This window comes from Tamandua tetradactyla, chromosome 1 (genome assembly GCF_023851605.1).
Source record: "Tamandua tetradactyla isolate mTamTet1 chromosome 1, mTamTet1.pri, whole genome shotgun sequence".
NCBI classification, from domain to species: Eukaryota; Metazoa; Chordata; class Mammalia; order Pilosa; family Myrmecophagidae; genus Tamandua; species Tamandua tetradactyla.
In genome coordinates this window covers 182,526,132-182,550,904 of record NC_135327.1, presented here as the reverse complement: position 1 = coordinate 182,550,904, position 24,773 = coordinate 182,526,132, and the positions used below count along the sequence as shown (strand labels likewise).

General features: G+C 38.4%; 2 protein-coding genes and 1 non-coding gene across 20 annotated transcripts in view; all 3 read right to left on the bottom strand.

Annotated features, from left to right (window-relative positions):
• The window catches only part of LUC7L2 (LUC7 like 2, pre-mRNA splicing factor), a 92,455-nt gene extending 80,549 nt beyond the window's left edge, over positions 1 to 11,906 (bottom strand). For 3 of the 18 annotated variants that reach the window (XM_077145661.1, XM_077145596.1, XM_077146040.1), the window contains exon 1: positions 10,014 to 10,438. Coding sequence is in view for 9 of the 18 variants with exons in the window: in XM_077145596.1 (XP_077001711.1) it covers positions 10,014 to 10,074 (61 nt within the window). In the remaining 9 variants the exon portion in view is untranslated. The other 15 variants (XM_077145106.1, XM_077145528.1, XM_077145804.1 and 12 more) reach the window with 10 other exon arrangements.
• A 1,605-nt stretch (positions 11,907 to 13,511) lies between these two features.
• FMC1 (formation of mitochondrial complex V assembly factor 1) lies at positions 13,512 to 18,661 on the bottom strand. Its single transcript, XM_077146430.1, has 2 exons — positions 18,441 to 18,661; positions 13,512 to 13,866 (listed from the first exon to the last, which is right to left on the bottom strand). The coding sequence occupies exons 1-2, from the start codon at positions 18,576 to 18,578 to the stop codon at positions 13,663 to 13,665; spliced, it is 342 nt and encodes a 113-aa protein (XP_077002545.1). The 5' UTR covers positions 18,579 to 18,661; the 3' UTR covers positions 13,512 to 13,662.
• Positions 18,662 to 19,192: 531 nt separating this feature from the next.
• On the bottom strand, positions 19,193 to 19,265 carry TRNAR-CCU (transfer RNA arginine (anticodon CCU)). Its single transcript has one exon. It is a non-coding gene; the product is annotated as a tRNA-Arg (tRNA).
• Positions 19,266 to 24,773: the final 5,508 nt, after the last annotated feature.

The following is a 24,773-nucleotide window of genomic DNA, read 5'->3' as shown; positions in this document are numbered from 1 at the left end:
CAAACAATAAACCAAATCAACTTTCATAGATTTAGATGCTATTTTAAAAACATCAAAATTTTACTTTACCCATTCTCTCCGATGCTCCCTGTATTTTTTTAAGCTGTGAGTGGATGACCATGCTATGTGATCAACAACTGTGAAGGCTAAGCAAAAGTGAACCGAGTTTAGTATTGTAATTTCAAAAGAATCTTAAAAGTTTGCAATATTTCACATTTTAATGGTATGCAGAATCCTTATTTTACTGCATATTATCAGACATTAATGGCAAGCAATTTATAAAAACAACTAATTAGTATTTCTTTTGTACAGCATTCATTTACAGCTTAGCGTAGGGAAAAGAAAGAGAAAGGAGAAAACTCAATAGCACAAGACAAATCTAATGCTCAAGAAATGGGGGCAGAAGAGTTCAGGAAGCTTCCCCACAGGCACACTTTGTTAGAGATCATATGTCACAATTGACTTGGAAAAGGTACAGCCCCTCCATCTGACATAAGAGCCACACCCTTCCAGTGAAGGAAGACCTAGGGCTATATAGACAGGCACAAAACTGAAATGTTAAATCTTAAAGTTTCCTTGTTCCCTGTACTCTTAAATGTAGAGAAATTTTTCTACCCTCTTATTACCATTTCTTCCAATATAAATAAAGACCCAGGGTTAATTTCTAGTCTAGCACAGGACAGGAAGAAAACTTAAGAAGGGGTCAACTAAATCCTATCTAGAACCAAGGTGAAAGAAGATGATTATTGCTGCACAGGCACTATTATAGCAAGGAACAAGAACACTTTAACACCCTCTTCAAACTTTCTCATTAGCTTTTCACTTCTTCCACCTACCTTTGTTGTTCCTTTAGAATTTAGCTTAAAAATCATTTACATGAACCTTTTTGTAAATAACCTTTTAAAAAACTCAATACTCTTTCACTCCATGTTCCCTTAAGAAATATACTGTTTAATGCACTGTATATTTGCATTTATTTGATAACTTACTTTTCAATCTTAAACAGTTCAAAGTATAATGCTCACTTTACAAAAGGACTCATCCCATGTCTTGACCTAATATGATTATAGATGTTTTGGCAAATTAACATGACTTGACGTATGTTAAACTTTTTAGAAATATATTTACTACACAAGGAAAGAAAGAGTACTAAGCCAAAGATGGCAGTAGGAAAAAACAGTTATGAAGACGTCCTTTCCAAATGTATTAAAGTCATTTCTTTCCAACAGAACGTATAAAAATCATACTGGAGTAGAAGTAGCTTTCCTTTCCTCCAGTAAAATGCAACAATAAACATAATATGCAGTTCAAAAAGGCTATCCGCCTACCCCTTTGGCTTATATGGCTCGATAAGTTTATAATTACAAACAGGTACAAATATCACCCCCACCATAATCCCATGACAAGTCCAGAAATTTTAAAAACACAATGTCTTTGTAGAAATTTCCAGAGTAAGTTCATTCTTCTGGATACAATAAAAGATTAATCATGTTAAGAATTTTTTTTTTCAAATCCATCAGCCCACTTGTTCATGAAAATCATGGAACAATATTATAAAAAATGGGACTGGAAAACAGCTTTGGTAGAAGAAAATGCATATATAGGGTGTTTAAGAGCTAACAGAATGGTGTTGATGGAAATGTGAGAAGAGAAATATCAAAGTAGCTGTATTCTAAGAGCTCTATTCCACCCCCTCTCTTCTCTCCTCATATAAGCAGTATCATGACCACAAGCAGGAGTCAATGCCATCACACATTTCTGAGGGTATATGCTTTAGGAAATCAAGGTATTTCTCTTTTTAGACTTGAGATACATTAGAAAAGAATGAATAACAATTACTCAAGAATTAAGTTCTAAAAGTGGGCTATATATAATTTGTTTTATGATATATGTAATGGAGCAAAGTCAGTCAGTAAAAAGTTGCTTGCAGCCTGCTAAATTTTGTAGTTTGATACTTACTTGCAGAGCTGCAATTCTGATACAGTAACAACCGCATTCTGGAAATCTGGTGCCTTCTATCATCCAGAACTTTTTATATACAAAATTAGAAGTAACGAGAGCTATCTCTGGCTATGAAGAAATAGCTGAAAAGAATCAAAGGAAAGTGATTGACTGATTTATCTATTAAAAAAAAGACAAATTCTCATTGGTTGGGTGATAGCTATAAAAGCCAAGCAAAGCTTCCCCAAATCTAAAACCAACAGGCAAAGGAAACAAATGAAAAGGGAAAAGAAATGAGAAAGTATATCAAAGGACTGAGGTGATAGAGAAACGACCCAATAATAAAGGAAGAAAGTTAAAATGAAAAACAAAGATTACCATGAAGGAGACGTGAGCCTTAAAACTACTAAAACACAGGAGAAATACTGTTGTCACATTGAACGCACACCATATTCACAAGAACCACCTCTGGGGAAAACAATGAGACTGTGACTTTTATTTGTAATGCTTTTTTAAAATTTTGAGGGAAATAAAATAACATTTGTTCATTCATATAGGTGTTTGTTCTTGTACTTTAACATTCCTTCAAAATGAGACACCTATAATTAGTACAACAATGTTATCTGTCTTTTAACAATAAACATAAAAGTTAATGTGTTAATCTTTACTTTCACTAGACTTTAAGTGGATTAAAGTCCTATCCACTATTTTATTAAAGTCAAAATATGATAGGGGCAGACATGTCCATAATCTCTAAGAAAAGGAAAGGAAGAAATAACTAATTCAACTCAGCAACCTGGGACACTCAAGAATACAAGATTCTATTTCTATCAACAATTACTGTATCCTAGAGCAACAAATATATACCACACCAGGGACGGGGAGGCATTCCCCCTAACTCCATGTGGCAAATCATAACGGAATTCCCCAAAATGCTTACATATGGTTTCTAGAATCTAAGGTTAGATTGTTTTCCTAGCAAGCACACCTTACTCCGTTCACAATGCAGAATCATAGTCCTTTCTTCCCAAAATTTATCTCCAAAGCGTTATTTTTGATAATTTTTCACACAGCAAGGCACACGTTGTAGAACAGGTTTGTGAAATCTTGTAGAACTGTTTACTTTCACAGACCAAAACACTTCAGAAGAGGCAAGAAACTGAGCTATACAAGGTAATTTATTCAGTTTCTCTACATCACAGGCTTGTATTTCTGGCCAGTCATGTCTCCTTGAGGGCTTGGGTATAGAGCATACCATAGTTTCCCTTTCAAATGACTATCTATACAGTATTTTCCGAAATATGGGATTTGTACAAAAGATGATTTTAGGTGGTATATAATTTCATCAATATGACATTTTAAACATCACTGAATCACTCAGCAAGAAAGTTATTTATCATGATTAAATCACAAAAAGTTTCATTCTGTGCTAGCATGTATTTAACACATTTAACAACTTATAATTTTTAACCTAGGGAACCCTAAGTAGCAAAAGGGTCTAGTTATATCTTTATAGCACCACTTCGCTTTCACTGCATTTATTTTTACAGTGCTAAACCCTCATTTTTAAATTAATTTTTAAGAAATGAGACGATATAAAGAAAAAATATTAAAGAAATAGAAAACTAGGGTAAAAAATCAGTGAAGTGGTTATATGTGTGACTAACACTGGGAAAATATTTATCTAGAATATGGTTCTCCAATTTTTAATGTACACCAGGATCATCTGGAAGGATTTTTTTTAAATACAGACTCTGCTGGCCCCACCCCCAAATTTCTTACTCAGTAGGTCTGGGGAGGGCCCAAGAATTTGCATTTCTAACAAGTTACCAGGTTTTACTAAAGATGCTGGTCTGGTGACCACACTCTGAGAATCACTGATCTAAAAGGATCAACAATCTTTTTCTTAAAGAGTCAGATAATAAATTTTAGATTGTTTTAGACAGCCATGCCCCTCTGTTGCAACTACTCAACTCTGCTTGCTTTAGTCATAGACCATCCATACAAAATTGTCCTGACTGTGTTCCAGTCAAATTTTATTTACAAAAAGCAGGTGGGTCATGATGCCAAGCTCTTAACTAGAAGATAACCATATATAACCGAAATGAGTATATTTATATAAATATTTTGCAACCTAACAGGAGGAAGAATTCAGAAACAGAACAGCTAGGTATACTGTAGATACCACCTAATAAAATATTCAATTATCACCTATCAAAAGGCAAAAGTTTGAAAAGTTTAATTTTAAAAGAGAAAACTGACATCTGCAGAGAACTGAGCTCTTGAGAGGATCAAAATAAAATCTACCAAGAATTCAGGAGACATGAGAAAAGATTCAGGAAGGATAGCAGGTTAAATTCTTTTCAGGTGTGTCAAATATGTCAAACATCATTGCCCATGGTTCAATTAAATGAAGACATATGGGTTATTATATAATGAATGTTAAAAAAAAGTTTTTAAAGTCATTAGTTATATTCAGTTAAAACAAAAAATAAAGCTGCAGACAATTTCAGAGTTTTACAAACTACTTTTCTCTATACTCTCAATTATCTTCCAAAATTGCTGAACTGATCTATTTGGGACTTTTCCTTTCAAATTCTATTCTAGTGGCTACTAATACATGAGGACTTAAACCAAAAAAGATTAAAATGACTTTTCTATAGGTACTAAAGCTACAAGATTCCTGTCAGAAATATACGCTTTCTCTAACCCCATTACCTCTTTTCCAGCAAAACGCTCCAACTTCCTGTATCATTTTAGTCTACAATTTTTTCATAGACTGATGAAGTTAGGTACAATTATCCATGCTCTCTTAAGAACTATAGTAACGACTCGGGTCTTAAAAACGTATTCCCTTTTAAGAAGTACCTTCTGGAATTTCATTCTTCAGAGTACCTGCCTCATTTTCCAGTCTTTGTCACAGGTGCTCACTCTCAGTTTTAAGCCATCTGCCTATCTCCTCATTCTCACTACTTACTTTGACTCTTAGCAACTAAAAGCTTCAAAATTTGAATGAATCACCTGATACTGAATACTAGCTAACTCACTAAGCTTTACCCTGATTCAGGACATCTACTTGTCTTTGAATTCCTCCTACCCATCTTGAACATGCAGGCTGCTACCATTTATCCTTATATGACATCTACCCAAATCAAAGTCTTTAATGATATACTTGTTGTGTATAAATCTTATGCAGAAATGGACAAGATGACTTTATTTTTTTTCCTGAAGTAAAAGAGCATCTCAGAAGCATAGGCTTATTTGAGGAGAGCTAAACAACTGCAGATAATCCAGGGAAAAATGCAGGGTTATAAGAGGTAATACTTTATTGCTTCCTGGGCTGCTCTGTAGATAGAAATATTCAGAATTCAAAGAGCAAAATGAGGAAAAATTTTGTAAATGACTCATTACGCAGCTACCAAAGCTTTCAGAGTTTTGGATATGGCTGGATTCTGATAAAGTCAAATATTCACCAAAACTAAGAGAAACTGTTTACCCTTATGTGTGTTGAAATGACTTAATAAGGAAAAGAATTTACAAGGTTAAACTCCATTATTCTAAAAATTTGTGCTTATACATTAAGGGCTACGCCTCCTTCACTTAAAATGAACAATCCAAGTGAAATAGAAAAATGGCTTACAACTGACCAAGAAATGAAGATGGTTCATTATGTTAATGAGAGAAAATTAGGAGAAAATGCTCTCAATGTTGATGGTAAGTCAAGGAACAGTGATTATAGTAAAGATGATTTTATAAAGAAGAAAAGCCACTGAAGAAAACACTACTTCAATCTTTGGTTCAGTAATTAATTTTGCAGAAAAGCAGCAATATCACATTGCCCTATAAAATATATAGTTGTATATCACCAAACATATTAGAAATAGATAAATGATTTTCTGAACTGCATTTTCCTGGGAACCCCCTAGGATGAGCATCCTCTAAATTTTGTATCACACAGACTATAACTAAGGCAAAGGATCAACAGAAATATTACATTATGGTCAATATATTAACAAAATACAGTTTAGAAAGAGTACCATCAAAAATAGTTAAATTAGCTGGAAGCTTTAATTTGCCCAAAACATCCCCTAATCTTAATGGACAACGGAAGATGCTATAAAATTATTACATTCTATTAGACTACTTGGTTGTTTATGAGGGCAGACTGCCATTTTGACCTTTCAGAGATATTCTCTGCTCCCATTTAAAGGTTATAAGCAATTAAGAGGTATGTAATCCTCAGGACCACTTTCTATAACTTTTCTAAAGCTTCTAAACTTAAGGTGTAATCTAAACCTGCACCCTTTATTTCGTTTAATTACTATCTCTTGCACTTTACCAAGCCTTTACAGTCTTATCATAACCAAACCTCTTATGCTGAGAAAAGGGCTTTAGCTAAAGGACATCCCTGTAATTAATGCAACCTATCAAAAATGACTGTAGTCTTCAGGTTGCATATATGTCATCAGAGTTTAAAAGAAAAAAAAGATTAGTCTTTTGAGGACAATGGGTAACTCCAACTGATCATAATCAAATCTAAAACTTCCTGAACTTTCCTGTGCTACTTCTCTGCTTCCAAATGGAATGTGTTCAGAGAAAACAAATTATCCCTCTCCCCTCTATTAATGCTATAAGGTATTTATAAAATTTAATGTACCTTAGACTTGAGATAAGATACTACTAACCTTTATCTACTTATGATTGCTCCCTTCTAAAAAACTTAAAATGTATGTATTTTTCAACATATTTCAAGTAGAACATAGGAAAGTATTTCTTTTCCCATTTAACAAATTATAGATTTAACTTGAGGGAAAAAAGGTTAAGTGACTTACCCAAGGTTACAATTAGAGGTACAGCTGGGGCTAGAAACCAGGTCTCCTGAGTCTCAGCCCAGTGCTCTTTTCCTTAGCCCATGATGCCTTATCAGAAAAATCCAAATACAGTCAGACCCCCAGTTACATGGGTACGAGTTACACTGATTCACATATACAAACTTTATATAGTGTGACCAATGTTTCAACTCACGCGGTACCCTGCTTCCATTTATGCTGTATGCCAGGCATCGGCACGATTTTCAGTGGCACACAGGCGGTTGCCACCACCAGGGCCCTAGGCAAAATTGCAAAGAAGGCAAAGTTTGTCTTTGGCCCTCCCACCTCCCTTATACATTCCTCTCCCACCTTCTAATCATCCCCCTGCCCAGCCTCCCAGTGCCATCATGCTGCCCTCTGGTTATTCAAAACGCCCCACTTTCACCACTCACCAAGGTCTGTCCTCTCTTGAAGTACCCAGTGATCCAAAATTACCTCTCCATTTCCCTGCCACCAAAATTCCTATTCCTGAAGGCTTCAGTGAAGTTTAGATAATTTAAATTATTAAGTAATCCAAAATAAGGTATATTTAACTAATAAACTTAAATCTCCAAGAAGTTACAAAGGAATGAATTAAAAACTCTTTATTGCTGGGAGAGGTAGGGAGAAAGATATCTTTCACTGAGGAGAGTGGAGAAGAAAGGGAAGCAAGGTTTTCCCAGTGCCCTGGATCAATGACAGCCTGATAACCTCCTGAACCAGTTCAGATCCCCTAAGATGGGACACAAAGGGTCAAGGAGGTTAGTCTCTGGGATTTAAAAAAAAAAAAGGTCAGGAGCTGCCTTAGATACCTTCCTACCCACCTTTCCCACCTCTCTCCCATCTTCTGGATCCCAATTTCCACCGCTTTGTTCCAAAGACACCAAACAATGTTCTCTGTTAGCTATTATTGTTCCCCATTATATGGTTTCAATTTGTTCAGGTGCCATTCAGGAACATATCCATATTTCCCTATGCCTCGATAACCTGAAGTTGACTGTATGCAAAAAAAAAAAAAAAGGACAATTCTAATCACTTAAAGATCCTGAATCATAAAATGAAATAAGTAAATTTGCTAAATATCTGGAAAGTAGGAAAAGAATGTTCTAACTCATCTTGTATATACATAAAAGAACTAATGTGGATATCTAAAAACGTTCAACTACTTCCCTTCAAAGTAGTATGTTTCTTATTTCTCAAAGAATGTTCTAACTCATCTTGTATATACATAGAAGAACTAATGTGGATATCTAAAACCACATTCAAAAACATTCAATTATTTCCCTTCAAAGTAGTATGTTTCTTACTTCTGGCCCAATACAGCAGTGAAAATCCAGTCATTTCAGTTAAGTGTTATCGTGGATTCATAAACATGAGTTCACGGATAAATCCTCTAAGTCTGGAGGCAAAAAAAATCCAGTAACAGACACATAAAAAAACAAGTTTATTTGTACAAAGCAGAGTGGATTTTAAGAAATCCATGCTTCTGCCATCAATAGACAAAGTAATATATATATATATCTTTAATTTAGCTTTGCAATACTAGATGGGCTACCTAATTTAGAAAACTTATCAGGTAATGGGAATTATCTTGATTCAACTACCCTTCCAGTAAAATCAGGAAAAGTCTATTCATGCAGAAGTTACCAAAACTGGTATCTGTCAAGGATTAAAAGGATCACAAAACATAAGATTTAAATGATTTATTATGTAAATTAGTTATCCTGTCAGCTAAAATACTGGATTAAGCCCCTTCCCTCTACCCTCTTCATACTGGAAAAGGAGCAATGTTAAGACATGCTGCAGTTATAAAGTAACCACTCCTATTTAAACATAAAAAATGATCAATGTAAAACGTATCTCCAGTGGTATGTTTAATTAATGTTAATTTTCAAGGGTTTACACAAAATTAAAACCTATTTCCATTCCAATCTTTCCCTCCTCTCTTCATAACTCCAAATATATTTGCCCTCTATACCTATTTCTTTATATATCCCACAAAAAGTTTCCAATCTGGTTTTTATAAAAACTCAATTGGGAATTCTGAAAAGCCATTCTGAAATATGCTTTGCTAAAAAGATGTGAATTCAGTACATGGTTTTTTCTAGCTATTCACATATTCTGCTGTAAAGCATTCAAGTAAATAAGATTAACTTAAAATTCAACTGAATGTCTTTTCTCTTAAATAAAGAAATTTCAATAACTTGTCAAAATAAAAATTTAAGTGGCTTAGAAACGAACTGCCTGAACAAGCACATATAAAAATGAGCAAGGGTTTTTGTTTTCAAGAGAAAATACTAAACTAAACCTTTCCCCCATACTAGCATGAATTTTAGTTGCATTTTAAACAGTATATTACTAATTATCAAAAAGCAACAGCATTACATCTACTTAGAAATTCTCTTTATGACAAAAGGATAACCCTAGCAATTAGTGGTTTTCTAGACAGATTTTAATCTAAGTGACTAAAAGAAAAAGATCTTTGTTTCCCTCAATTCTACTTCACTGGGCAACAAATTTTCAAAATGGTTTCATTTGGGACACATGCAAAATTTGTCAATTATTTACTGAACAAAGCCTCTATTAAATTGTTTAACAAAATGGAGGTCTCTCCGAAAAACAGACATAACATTTTTCTTTCCACAAAATGGGGCCAAGCACACCCACTTCAAGAAATCATGGTTTGGGTCAGATCTTTTCCCAAGAATGATTGTTTCCATGGGGGATATAGAGTGCATCTACCAGACTGGGGTAACAGAGGTTCCCTCCCGACTCAAGGAAGAGGGGGGATACTCTTTGGATACTGAGAAGGACGGCGGCAAGGGATCACCTCAAAACTCTTGATTACGGAATTAGTTCAGGGGGCGGAGGCTTCAGCAATCCGCAGGTACCTTAGCAGCGTAAATACCGGTAGCAATACTACGGAAGAGAGACGTGGGCTCTCCCGTCCCAGCCAAGTCAACATCAAATGCACAAACTGCTTTCTACCTCCAGGCCCCGCCTTATCCCACTGGCAGCAATTCCCGCCAATCCGCACGGTCACAGCCCCCCCAAACCCGCCTGCCAAACCCTGATTGGATGGGACGGGAGTCGGGACCTCGTGTTACCAATCTGGGAGCCCCTTACTCAGCCACACACACAAGCCCAGGTGCACCCTCGGACCCCCATCCCATTTCCTTCCCCATCCCCTCCCCCATCCCCAGGGCTCTGACAGAGACTTACCATCCCGGGAGGTGCCCATCAACTGGTCCAGCATTGCGCGCATCTGGGCCTGCGCCGACATGGCGGCGGCGTAGCGGGCAGACAGGCGGGGGTGGGGCACAGACCAGGCCCTTTCGGGCACCGGGGAAAGGGGAAGGGGTGGGGGAAGGTGAGATGTTGTCTTGGTGCTGCCGCCGCCTCGAGGCGTGCGGAAAGAGAGCCGAGGGTTGCAGAAGAGTCCGGGCTGCGCTCCTCGCGACGACGTATACGTGGAAGGCAGCAGCCCCCAAAAGCTACCCTTCTTCCCTCACTCTCCTTTCGGTTCCTGGGACAGAAGCGATAACGGGATAAGCAATATATCGCCTCCAACACCGCCACCCGCCACAAGCCGTCAACCCCCCCCCTCCAAGCTCTGACGCCGCTGGCCGCCACGGTCGCCGCGACGTGTGCGCGCACGTACCTAGCGCTTATTCGTTTCCCGCGGAGGCTCCACCAACTGGCGTTCAACTGGATTTGCTTCGCCCGCCCCGATTGGGAGGTGTCGTACCCTAACGGCTGTCAGGCGCGTGCACGCAGACTTCTCCTGCCTTCTTTCCATTCAGATATCGCGAGATTCTGGTTTTCAGTCGCTTCTCCAACCAGATCTGCCTTAAAGCGAAAAAGCTTACTCTTCCGGCTGCAGGTCAGCTGGAGCTTTATGATACGCTGGGCTGGTGAACCGGACCCAAATTAGCAAAATGTGCCCGAGAATTAACCCAAGTTGAAAGTAAGTAGAAAACATGCCCGTTAGACTGAGGTTAACAATCTTAGCAGCAAATGTGGGAGTATCTGTCATTATGAACATTCACTGACAAACTGGATTTTCAGAGACCCACCCTTTTTCTCACTGCTGCCAAAGAAAATCCTGGAGATCTGACATCTAGGTCATTTTCCTTCATCTATACATAGAGGGCTTTAAGCCCCCCCAAAACTGGGATATTCTAAGTTCGGCAAATAACATCTGAAGTTAATGCAACAGAATGAAACAATTTAACCCATTAGTATAAATCATTATTATTTATGAGATAGCAGGAACTGTTAGTCTAAATTTGAAACTGGGAAATAGTAAGGAGATGAGCATGTAGAGAATTTTTCTTCTTGCTTGAAAAGATAAATTTGAAGAATCAGGCCTTTCTAGTGTATGAGCAGCACTGACGACGTGAAAGAAGCTAGTGGGTACATTAGCTTGCCATCACCCTGGATTCAAAACCTTACTCTGGGGTGGATCATGGTGGCTCAGCAGGTAAGAATGCTTGCCTGCCAAGCCCAAGGACCCGGGTTCGATTCCTGGTGCCTGCCCATGTTAAAAAGAAAAAAAAAAAAAAGAAAAAAGACAAAACCTTACTCTGCTGATTAACTGGGACCTTCAACAATTTATTAACGTAGGGCATTGTTGTGAGGAATAAATGAGCTAATAGAAAATGCTTCACTCCTAGCTTTTCCCTGGTGGGTTTTGTGATTTATGTATTTTGCAAAATATTAATAAATTAAAATGAGACATTGGAACTTTCTAGATACTCTGAAAGGAAACAATGGTAAAAAATTTTTTCATTAAAATTTGTATATGCATTACCACCAGGAAACCCGTTACTGTGTGGAACATTAGGAACATCCAAATCAATAAACCAAGGATCTTGAGGCTTGCTCTTGGAAAGCTTATGTATGTAGCAGAGAAGCTTAGCCTATCTATAGGTAGGCCTAAGACTTACTTCCAGAGGACCTCTTATGTTGTTCAGATGTGGCCTCCTTCAGCCCAACTCTGCAAGTGAAATCATTACTCTCCCCTCTATGTGGGACATGACATCCAGGGGTGAAAATCTGCTTGGCAGCGTCGGAGATGACTCCCAGGGATGAGTCTGGCCCTGGCACCATGGGATTAACAATGCCATCCTGACCAAAAGGGGGAAAAGAAGTATAACAAATAAGGTATCAGTGGTTGAGAGTCCAAACAGAGTCAAGAAGCTACTCTGGAGGTCACTGTTACACCAACTTCAGCTAGACATTGCTACCTATCATAACTTGCCGAACCCCAACCAAACCCTTTCCAGCCAATCCTAAAGAATACCTAGGGCGATATATAAGATTCTACAAAAGTTCCATGCACTAGAGTAACTTTCCAGAAACCTACAACCTCCAAAGGGGTCCCTGGACCTGTTAAATCCTGAAATGTAGACGGGCCAGCCTCTCCAGAAAATCAGCTAGTTCCATCTCCCTATAGGACTATATAAGGGGATTCCAATAAAGGATAAGGTAGGAAAAGAAGAGTAGAGAAAATTATATTGTATTCTAAGCCTCTCATATCTCTTTATGTGTTAATTTAATTAATACATACCAATATGATTCCATTTATGTGAAAAGCTAGAACAGACCAAGCTGATCTATGGTGATAGGGAACACGTCATTGGTTACCTGGGAACAGATATAGGTAGGGAAGGATTGACTGCAAAGGGGCACAAGAGAACTTTTGAGGGTGATGGAGCTTTACTAGAACAGTGACTGCACAGGTTTATTCATTATCAAAATTCATAGAAGTGTGTACTTAAAATGGGTGTATTGTCTGTAAATTATACCTCAATAAAATGTTTTTAAAAGTTTTAAAAATCTAGAAAATGAATGCCATTCAATGTAACACATTCAGTTTGTGAAGAGGGATGAGAAGGCAATAGCTGAAGACATTTGGGATAGAGGCAGAGTTAATTGTTTTTAGATGGAAAAACCTTGAGTATAAACAGAAGAATCTAGTGAGAGGAAGAGGTTGAAGATAAAGAAGTTAAAGAGACAGCAAAATGAAGAAGTGAGATAAAGCATGTACCTACCACATCAAAAACTTAGAGTAGTAAGTCAACATAGTGCCAGAAGTTCAGGATTCCCTAGGATCTTCCCAGTATAGAAAGTTTACTACTAATGCTGTTTGTGTTCCAGAATCACATTTCTCCCTTTCCTAACACTGAGTTCAACTAATTCTTGATGGTCAGAGTTTTAATAGGAAATAATAACAAATTATAGAGAAAAATGACCTGAGTGAATTATTTAAACCAAAGAAATAATTCATCCTTCTGAAGATTGCTGGCAGTAGGACCCAGAGAAGCATTAATGATAAAAGAAAAAATGGGATGAGAGTAAGTAAAATGATGAAAAGAGTAAGATTTTCTTTTGAATATGTTAACAGTTTCCTGCCAGAACACATCAAATTTGTGTGTTTTTATAAAACATATATGTATAATATGTTTGTATATACATAGGAAATATTTGAAAAGACGTATACCAAACTATTAGTAATGGCTACCACTTGGTGGTAATGGGGATGAGAGAAGGGTAAGAGAAAAGCAAAGAGGGCTTTTATTTTATATACCTATACCATTTTAACTCCTTTGAACAGTAGACATACTTTTGAAATAAAAAAAAACTAATAAAAAATTTTAAAGTAGATCAAGAATATCAATCAGTCTAGTGTAAGAAGTTCAGTAAATTCACTAAGGGTAAAGATAAAACCTCCAGTTTATTCCTTTAAGAGCCATTCAGACAAAAAAATTACAAAGAAAACACCTAAACATTACAAAAATTTAATAATACATATTGACAGAAACAGTTAAATTCTTGTATGAAGGCAGCATCCAAGGTATGTCCATTTTCATGGCTCCCAGCCCTTCCCTCCAGGCTGACGGGGCAACTTGAGACCCACCAAGCCTGCAGACTCCTCCACTGAACGCTCACCCATGCCATGAAATTCCTGATGAAGGGCCACATGTTTCCGGATGCTTCGCAAGAGGCAGAGATAGGTGGCAGCTTGGAAATGAAGTTCATGTTGGGCTCTGCACAACTTTTCACTGGTAACCTAAAGTAGCAGGATTAGATACACAATTAATACCTAGGTTACAGATATAGCTATATGAAGAATTAATAAAGCAAGCATAATCTAAAGTGAAAGTAAACTGAACAGAGGAAACACAAATATGTATATGTATACATTTAACACATATAAAGAGACCCTGTATGTGCTGGTTTGAAAGGATGTATGTACCCTAGAAAAGCCACGTTTTAATCTAAATCCCCTTTCGTAAAGGCAGCATAACCCCTATTCAATACAGTAGGTTTGAATCTGTAATTAGATCATCTCCCTGGAGATGTAACCCAATCAAGAGTGGGTGTTAAACTGGATTAGGGGAGATGTGTCTCCACTTATTTGGGTGGGTCTTGATTAGTTTACTGGAATCCTATAAAAGAGAATGACAAGAGAGAAAGCTGGAGATTTGGAGAGAGCAGAGAATACTGCAGCACCACGAAGCAGAGAGTCCACAGCCAGCGACCTTTGAAGATGAAGAAGGGAAACGCCTCCTGGGGAACTGCATGAAACAGGAAGCCAGGAGAGAAAGCTAGCAGATGACGCTGTGCTTGCCTTGTACCCTTCCAGCCGAGAGAGAAACTGACTGTGTTCACCATGTGCCTTCTCACTTGAGAGAGAAACCCTGAACTTCATTGGCCTTGAACCAAGGTATCCTTCCCTAGATTGGACATTTCTATAGACTTGTTCTAATTGGGACATTTTCTTGGCCTTAGAACTGTAAACTAGCAACTTACTAAATTCCCCTTTTAAAAGCTATTCCGTTTCTGGTATGTTGCATTCCGGCAGCTAGCAAACTAGAACACTCTATAACTGTTTATGATTAGGAAAGCTGACCTCCAGTTATCAAACAGGAATTTTAAAAGGAGTTGCATTGAGAATAGTGTCCATAAATTTTAATACTGGAAGAAATCATCTAGTTACAACTCCCTCATTTTACAAATGAGCAAATTAAAATCCAGAGAGACTCAGTGGTTGGTTATAGCAGAGGTAGAAACTGTAATCTGCTCATTAATATCACCTAAGGAAGATAATACAGAATTTCCTCCCTTCTGGTTAATGTGGCATTATACCTTTCATTTAAATGAAAATTAAAAACTTATTTCGCCTAATAGTTTTTTCAACAGTATAAAAATGAAAGCTTTGTATGAAATAATACACATATATTCATATTATTTAATTATTCTTGCTCTCACAATTATTCATCTGCAAGATCAGGATTCTGATAACTTACAAAGCTAGAAATTCCATAACTATTTTAAAAGTTCCCAGTGATTCCAAACCTTATTATCATATTTAATTTTCAGATTAAATAAATTATTACCATGTTCCTTACTTGACTAGTTTTGTGTTCTAAGGCTATGAGAAAGGGGCAGGAAAGGTTAGACAGGGATGAGGGCATGGCCTAAAATGACTTAAGGAGCTTGTCCCTGGGCATCATTGCCTATTTAATTCCATTTATTTAACCTTTCTTTCTCCATTTGAATATCTAGGATTAGAATCTGAGAATTAGAATGCATGGTTTAAGATCTTCAGAACATGGGTGAAAGCAGCATTCAGCTGATAAAAGCAGAATTTATCTGCTTTAATCAAATACGCCTTTTTAATAACTAAAAATGCAGGTGTGATCAACACCAATCTCAGGCATCAACAAAGGGCAATATCCATTTCTATTATTGTAAACCAAAATTTATAGGACCTCAGATTCAAAATCAGGAATTCAGTTTTAGTGTAGGGTAGACTACTGATCTTGTGTTTACTGAGCCTGAATCATGAGGAGACAGAGAGGACAGTTAGGAATATATACAGTAAATGAATCACAAGAGATCAAATGAAATCCAAAACTGCATTTTCTCTCAGAAAGAGTTGATTCTTTCCTAACTGAATCCTTTCTCCTGAGAGAAAGGATAGAGAAAATAGTCATTGTTGGTTATTCAGTCAGCTTTTAACCAGAAGGAAATAGAAACCTTTCCCCATATCCTCATCTGCATTCCATAAAGTGGTGTTTCTGGAATTTCTAGCATGAACTTCAGAGCCATTCTCGAGTCTTTCTCAAGGTCAATGTTGCTTCCATATGGCATAACTATAATCATGCCACCTTCTTAAAGTCTTAGAATAGCCTTTCATTACACTTAAGATAAAGTTTAAATTCCTGCCTACGTCATCTTCCTCCACTCACCCACCACACCCTAAGCTCCAGCCATTTAAAATAGTCATCTTTCTCATCTCTGGGCTTTCAGTTGTGCAGCTCCTTTACCTGGATCCTCATCTTACTCAATCCCCATTTGGTTGCTAACTCCAATTTAACCTTCAGGTCCCTGTGTAATTTCCTTCTGAAAGACTTCTAACTATACACCTTCTTTATACTCCCTCAGTATTCATTTATTCTTAGCACTTCATTCCTTGGCTTCTCAGGTGGACTGTAATATTCTTAAAAGACAGGACCCATGAGTATCTTATTCACCATTTTTTAGCCCAAGTTCCTAGCACAGTCACTGAACATTGTACCTTTTTAAACAATACAATAGTTGAATTTTAGGTATAAGATTTTGCATTTTAATTTCCATGGCTCAGGAATTCAACAGTTAGGATGATGATTCTCCCTTTTCTCACCATGCTAAAAGGACAGAAAGTTTCCTTTCCTAAAGCCCAAGCAAACTCTCCAAATTATTTCTGAGACAGGTTGCAAATTATTTTCATGGCATATCCATAACTCTGAAGGCAGCAATGAAGTGTAAGAATCCTGTTTGGCTTCCCCATGTGGAGAATTCCTGATATTCTTACAAGCAGTGGGGACAACCACAGCAATAGGCCGAGCCCTCAATCTTGGAGTTTGTTCATATGAAACTTATCCCCACAAAAGATAGGCTAAGCCTACTTAAAATTAGGCCTAAGAGTCACCCCCCAGAGAACCTCTTTTATTGCTCAGATGTGGCCTCTCTCTCTCAGCCAACACGACAAGCAAACTCACTGCTCTCCTCCTCTCTATGTGGGACATGACTCCCAGGGGTGTAAACCTTCCTAGCAAGGTAGGACAGAAATGCTAGAATGAGCTGGGACTCAGCATCAAGGAATTGAGAAAACCTTCTAGACCAAAAGGGGGAACAGAGAAATGAGACAAAGTGTCAATGCTGAGAGATTTCAGAGTCAAGAGGTTATCCTGGAGGTTATTCGTAAGCATTATAAAAATATTACCTTTTTAGTTAAGGTATATTGGAGAGGCTGGAAGGAAGTGCCTGAAAATGTAGAGCTGTGTTCTAGTAGCCATAGTTTCTTGAAGATGATTATATAATGATATAGCTTTCGCTATGTGACTGTATGATTGTGAAAACCTTGTGTCTGACGCTTTTATCTATGGTATGGACATATAGATTAAAAATAAATAATAGGGGGAACAAATGTTAAAATAAATTTAGTAGATTGAAATGTTGGTGATAAATGACAGGGAATGATAAGGAGTATAGAAAAAAAGTAGGGGAAACAAAGGCTAAAATATATTGGATAGATGGAAATACTAGCAATCATTGAGAGGGGTAAGCGGTATGGCATGTATGAGTTTTTTTTTTATTTCTTTTTCTGAATTGATGCAAATGTTCTAAGAAATGGTCATGATGATGAATATGCAACTATGTGATAACATTATGAGTTTTTGATTATATACCAAGAATGGAACGATCATATTGTAAGAACGTTCATGTTTGTATGTTATGTGTAAATAAATAAATAAAAAGAATCCTGTTTGAGTGCCAGGTACGGTAGGTTCTACTTGTTCTTCTACATGTCCTTGTACAGGTCACTGTCCTTGAATCTCAGTTGTCCCATTTGAAAAATTAAAGTCTTCCACTTGCTCATGCCTCAGGAGGACAAAGATTGTAGATTTCACAAAGAAATTTCCCAAAGATGGTCTCCTACAATGTTTACATTTATCTGCTACAAAAAAAATATTTTTTTTAAGTATCTGGTCAGATAACCAAGTTAATGTTGTAACTAATGATAAAATTATGACCTAGCAGACCTCATTAACAGGTTTCTAGTACAAATCTTACGCTTCAGGAGATATGAGTAAAACGGTTCCTGCTCTTCAAGAAGCTCCAATATTCCTCCACTTATACAGCTGTATTTTCTGCTTCAAAAATTGCTTTTCAGAGACGCTCTACTAGAGGAAGGCCAAAGGGAGTGTTGGGTAAATGTGCCTTTAAGTCCACTGACACTACACTACACACCCCTGTACAACTTTGCCATCCCTCCATTTTCTCCACTTTGCCCCCTGGCTTTCCCCTCCGCACATGCCAACAGCCAATGACATTTTCGGGGATGGTTCCACACCCCTGGAGGAGGGAAAGGAAGTCCCCAGTGATTCTTAGCAGCCGTATCGGTCCTTGGTTGTTCCCCACGCTTAGGCCACAGGCCAGGAGGGCTGGGTATGTTCGGTCGCTAAACAGGGTCCGTGAGTGGGTCTATCTCAAAATGAACAGCGCTAAAACCCTACGTTCCCTTACCCCCCACCCAGACCCATCTCTTCCTCCCGCCAGGGACGCTGAAGTACCCGGGACTCTAGACTTCCGTACCCGATGTGCACGGAAATTCTTCACGAGGTATCGATAGGCTGCGCTGTCACGATAGGGTCGGCCGGTGGCCGCGCTCAAATAGCGCAACTCCCGCAAAAGACCTCGCAAAGTGCTCGACGGGGACCCTAACGCCACCATTTTCTTGTCCTTCCGGGTGCCTAATGACCGGTGGGGCCCTACGCCGCTTCCAACGCCCCCGCCCCAAACTGCCGGCTCCCCCTATCATTGGAAAGCAGCGGAATGAGTCACTTCCCTGATCTGCGGAGCCAGACTAATCGAGCACAGAGCAGCACCCTAAAGAGTTAGATAAAAGCAAACGAAAGCTGAATGTAATTGAGTAGCCAGGTCCTCAAGACACCCTGACAAAAGCCGGGCGAGGAGGGAAAGGGGGGTCCTTTCTTTACTGGATCACTAAGACGTCGCTAGCTAATCCACCCATGAGTCTCAGGGGGAAAGCGAGCCTAGCGAGAATGGGTATGAATTTGATACAGAATACGCTGAGAAGGAATTTTCAAATGATTTCAAGAAGAAATATATAAATTCAATGTATTAACAGACTTCCTCAGAAATCTTCCGGGACCTGATGGCCCAAAGGAAAAGTACGGTGTATCCCGATTCTCGCAAACTGCAACCCAAGGGCTAGCAAAACTACATATACACTCTTCCGCCTCTCAAAATAAAATTAAGCCACAGACCTCCTTGAGGTTGCTTACAAGAAAGAAAGTACATTTATAAGTGAAAAAAACGTCAATCACCCCAGATGGGACTCGAACCCACAATCCCTGGCTTAGGAGGCCAATGCCTTATCCATTAGGCCACTGGGGCTTCCAAGAGCACTGCCCTCTATGAATGTATTCAATTTTCTTACTCTTTGGTGCGTCATCTGCACTCAAGTCTATTATGAAGACCATAGCATGCTGGGAGCTGTAGTTTAGAGAACAAAAGTCTGCGTTCCAACTCCAAAAGATTTACCCACGTAACAACACGAACGCGCCGGTCGCAGAACGGGCACGCGCACGACTTTGCGTTTGTGTTTGCTTGCACGGTAGTCCTCGCGCCTGCGCAAAACTGGGCATGCGACGTCGCGTAGTTGAGCACGCTAGGCACACAGGCCCCAATATCTGAGACCTGCCCTATGAGCTTCCGCTTTGTTGTGTTAGTTAATTTTTTTAAACCGGAAATAGCCAGTCCTTCCGGCGTTGCGGATTTCTCAATTTAACTTCGCCGTAGCTGGCCGTTAGGTGGCGTTCTCAGCCGTCATTTTCTGTTTCCGGTTGCACAGCTGCGGTCATTTCCGGAGATCCTGTGGCGTTATGGAGACTTGTAGCTTACTTTTTGTTAGCGCGGAACTGTGATAAACGTGGGACTGCGGGTAATTAGGAGTTGGTTCGTTCTGAATTGATTAGAAATAAATTAACTTTAAGTAGTTAGGAGTTAGTTCATTTTCTGCTTTCTCCCTAAATGTATAACTTCTACAAATTATTTCTTTTTCTGAGTTTTAACGACCTTACCCCTTGCTTAAAACCAATGCAGTGGCTCTCCATTGCTCCTAAAATAAAATTCAGAATACGTAAATTGACGTACTGGATCCTATCTAAACTGACTGTTACTTACTGCATCTTATCCTAATCTCTTACCATTTGTGCCCCTTTTGCTCTGGGTAGCTGAATTTTCACTTTGTTACCTTCCCATACCTTATATATTCCTGTGCCTGAAACTTAGCCATTTGTAGTAATATGTACCATTTACCCTTTGCCCTTCCACTTACTCGGAAAGTCTAGGTTAGACGCTTCTGTAGCTCTTGTGTTCAGCACGACGAGGTCAAAATAATTCAGGACCCCCTGTATTTACCGTATCACGTATAACATACCACGTTATATTGTAATTTTCTGTCTCCCTATAAAAGTGGGAGATGATCCAACTCTCAAAGCCCTGTGTGCCTAACAGAAGTCTGTTTTTTCAATGGGCTGATTACCTGAAATTTATGTTTTGACACCTTAGTGTGAGGTTCCAGAAAGGGTTGGCAATCTTTTAGCCCCAATGGCTAGGAGAATAAACAGTGGAGTAGGAATGACAAACCCAAATGGCATGTTAATGACATAGTAAAGCAGGATTGATGGGATCTCTAGTGAACTGGTGAGTATTTATCTAAAGTTAGTCTCTACACAACTCCAGCAGTTGTTGCCACTTAGGGAAGCTAATGTGTTCCCCCCTCCCAACCCCAACAAGACAAGCTGGATATCCATTCATTTAAAAAATTGTATTAAAATATCAGTGACTAAAGCTAAGAAGTAGTATAGGTCAAACAGAACACTGCTGTAGAGCACATTCAGACTGTAGGCCTCTAGTTAATGTATAAGGAAGGGGAAAGAAGGAGTGAGATAAAAGGAAGTTGAGAGAAAGTAGTAACAGATAGTATGCCTTCTTGAGGAAAGATGTTGCTTTGGTCACCTGCCTTAGCTTTAGGGAAAGAAGCTCTTAAGTATGATTATAAGCAGAGTAGATTGTTTTAATGACTTAACATGTTAGTGAGATTCTGTCCGAAACCTAGCTTTATAGTCCTTCTCTTTTCAATGCCATCCCTTCAACACAAAAGGTGAGATCTCAGTTACCATATTACTGGAGAAAGGTGTAGATTTTTGCCAGATGCATTCCAAGTACCAACTCCTGAGACACTGGGGTTTCAAAGAGAAAGAAAAAAATATTGCTAGGCGTGAAGCAAGAGATGAGATGGCCTATTAGGCCAAAAATCTGTCCTCCCAAAGTGCAGTAATTATAATTTTATAGTATAAAAATATGGGCAGGCTCTAGGATATTAAGCACAGTGGCCCCAGATGTTGTAATTGGAGGTAATCTAATTATTGGGCATGTGCAGATTGACTACTTGCTTAGTCACAGAATGTGTGTAAGAAAATGGCAGAACTTAATATGATGATGGGTGTGATTTATTTAGTACTAAATGAGGTATGGCTCACTTATAGGTTACAGTCTAAGCTTCTGTGCATGTCAGGCGGATCTGTTTTGGTTAGATCCAACTTTAGGTTATCAAGATAACTTTGGATTTGGGGTGATTTAGTTCTGGGCTGACCCAAGACCCTACATCAATAAACACTAGGGGCTGTTGGCTGTCTTTAGTGATCACAAGACTCCAAAGTAAAAAAAAAAAAAAGATGGGTACAAGCGAGGGTCAGTCACAAGATTATTATAATTACAAGGGCGTAAGATAAAGGCTATATAATCATTACCAGAGATGAAGGCAGCTGGAGTGTGGTTGAGATTCAGTGATTTCCTTCTGTTTACTCAAATATGCCAGAAAGTAAAAAAGAAAATCTGTATAATCATTTAGTAATTACAAGCAACAAACTCTAACTTCCTGGTTACCACCGCACTGTCTAAATTAAGGAACTTAAAAGCACTACATCTTAAACAACTTTGTGAAGTTTATTTGCTTTTTCAGATGTTTACCACTCTTTATGTATTGTCAAACACTGAGTATTTTAAGTAGCACTTCTCCTTAGCCAGACAATTAGAAAAAGCTAATGTTTTCAGAAGAGTCTGTAGTGATAGAATTAAGTTACCTGGGGAGTCTAGTACCTAACTGGTTCTCGTGGTGTTCTAATATAGCTCACCAGGACCTCTAAGACCGACCCAAATCTGCTTTGGTCTTTGTAACTAACTCTGGAACAGTTCTATAGAATAGAACCTGCGGATGCTGTCAGCCTTGTTTAAAGATTGACAATCCAAAGAGATGGAAACAGCCAAAATGTCCATCAACAGACGAGTGGCTAAACAAACTGTGGTATATACATATGATGAAATATTATGCAGCTTTAAGACAGAATAAACTTATGAAGCATGTAATAACATGGATGGACCTAGAGAACATTATGCTGAGTGAGTCTAGCCAAAAACTAAAGGACAAATACTGTATGGTCCCACTGATGTGAACCGACATTCAAGAATAAACTTGGAATATGTCGTTGGTAACAGAGACCAACAGGACTTAGAAACAGGGTAAGATAATGGGTAATTGGAGCTGAAGGGATACAGACTATGCAACAGGACTAGATACAAAAACTCAAAAATGGACAGCACAATAATACCTAATTCTAAAGTAATCATGTTAAAACACTGAATGAAGCTGCATCTGAGCTATAGTTTTTTTTGTTTGTTTGTCTGTTTGTTTGTGTCTTTTTTTTTACTATTATTATTATTTTTATTTTTTCTCTATATTAACATTCTATATCTTTTTCTGTTGTTTTGCTAGTTCTTTTCCTAAATCGATGCAAATGTACTAAGAAATGATGATCATGCATCTATGTGATGATGTTAAGAAATACTGATTGCATATGTAGAATGGAATGATTTCTAAATGTTGTGTTAATTTCTTTTTTTTCTTTAATTAATAATAAAAAAAAAAAAGGAAGGCAAAAAGAAAAACTGCCTCATGGTAGCTAAAGTGGGCTGGAATCCATGTACTAAATAAAGCACAGGCTTTACTCCTAGTGGAATCACTTGGGCTTCTGAGATTACCGGGTGGCGTAGGGGGAATAGAGTGGACTTTGTGAAGACACATCTCAGAAGCAAATCTGGGTGCCAAAATAAAAGGAACATGAACTGGAAATGGCCTGTTGATGGAAGGGAGCCCATCTCTCCCTGGTGCACAGCCAACAGCATTCAACACTGCCCGGCATGACACAGTGCCCCCCTGGACAGCTGTGCTGGGGGCCTGAACTCCAGAGGAGCAGAAGAAGGATGGGCTGTGAGGTGTAGGGTGTGGGTTAGAGCTGGCATCAGACCTAGAGCAACCTTCTGACTACTACTACAAACCACTAGATCCTCGTATTAACCTTAATAAGTTTAAAAAAAAAAGTGGGAGGTGTTAAGTGCTGGACTCTAAAGCAAATAGAACTGAGTTCAAGTCCCGGGATCACTTTCTGACTTGATGACCTTGGGCAAGTGCTGAAGGCCTTCACAACTCTGTCTTCTTGCTGAGATGAGGCGGGCTGCCACGCCGCTCAGACATGCTGAGGTTTGCTGTGCCACCATGCTGCTTCAGCCCATCCACTGTGCCCAAAGCAGACAGAGGTGCCAACACCAAGTGGTTACTAAAAATAAAGTTGTAACATAATTTTAAAAGAAAAAAAAAAAGGTTGACAATCATGACTAACTCTGGAACAGTTCTATGGAATAGAACCTGCGGATGCTGTCAGCCTTGTTTAAAGATGGGCAGTCATTAGGGTGTGGCATTCCTGAAGCAGCTCTCTCAGTTGTCACAGTATTCCCAGTGATTGTGTAAAGGAGATGCAAGGAGGAATCTCCAAGGAGGTCAATGTTTTTCCAAAACACTTGGAAACCTAAATACAGTAGTTACTTCTTACTTCTCCACATCCTCTCCAATACTTGTTTTACATTTTTTGAGAGTAACCATTCCAATGGGTATGAAATGGTAATTCGCCGTGGTTTTAAGCATTTCCCTATGGCCAATGATATTGAGCATCCTTTCATGTGCTTATTGGCCATTTCTTCATTGGAGAAATGTCTATTCAAGTGTTTTGCCGATTTTTAAATTGGGTTATTTGTCTTTTCTGTTGTTGAATAGGAATTGTTGAATAGGAATAAACAACAATAGGAGTTCTTTATATAGTCTGGATATTAAACCCTTATCAGATTTGTGGTTTCCAAATATTTTCTCCCTTTCTGGTGATTGTCTTTTTAATTCCTGATGAAGTCCTTTGAGGCATGAAAGTTTTAATTTTAATGAAGTTTCATTTATCAGTTTTTTCTTTTGTTGTTTGTGCTTTTGGAATAAATAGTCATTTCCTTAGCTCCTATTTACTATGTTTTTATAATAACACTGTGAAGGATATGTTATGTATTTAAGTGAAACCTAATACCAGGCTGTATCTACCTAGCATCATCAATTTAATGAAAATCATTTGGTCAAGTTTACAATTCTGAATTGATTCAAATGAAATAGAAGTAACCTTGGAATTAATTTACTACTCCTAAGGAACTACATTTATCTTATGTATGAGAATCTTAAGCTCAGTGATTTATCCAAATTCATTTTGCCAGTCACTTGACTATCAAACCAGTGCTCTTGATTTTTTTATTTTTTGGGGGGTGCAGAAAGTGACTTAAGATGTCATTATAGTATAAGATGTATATAGGGGAACATCCTTGCCATGGCATCCTGGCAGGCTTGCATCTTCACATAAGCCACATAGACTGTAGTCAAGCACCCATAATATCTATTTCCCCATCTTTCTGGTAGAATACCCTGTGATTCCTTCTGGTACAAAAAAAGATAAGCCTGTTTAGTAGTTACTG

What these genes read in the sequence shown, in the direction of transcription:
- FMC1 (XM_077146430.1), bottom strand. Translation starts at nt 18,578, where the DNA reads ATGGTGGCGTTAGGGTCCCCGTCGAGCACTTTGCGAGGTCTTTTGCGG. An exon ending in AGAATTTCCGTGCACATCGG is followed by an intron (nt 13,867 to 18,440) that starts GTACGGAAGTCT and finishes CTGCTACTTTAG; the next exon opens with GTTACCAGTGAAAAGTTGTG.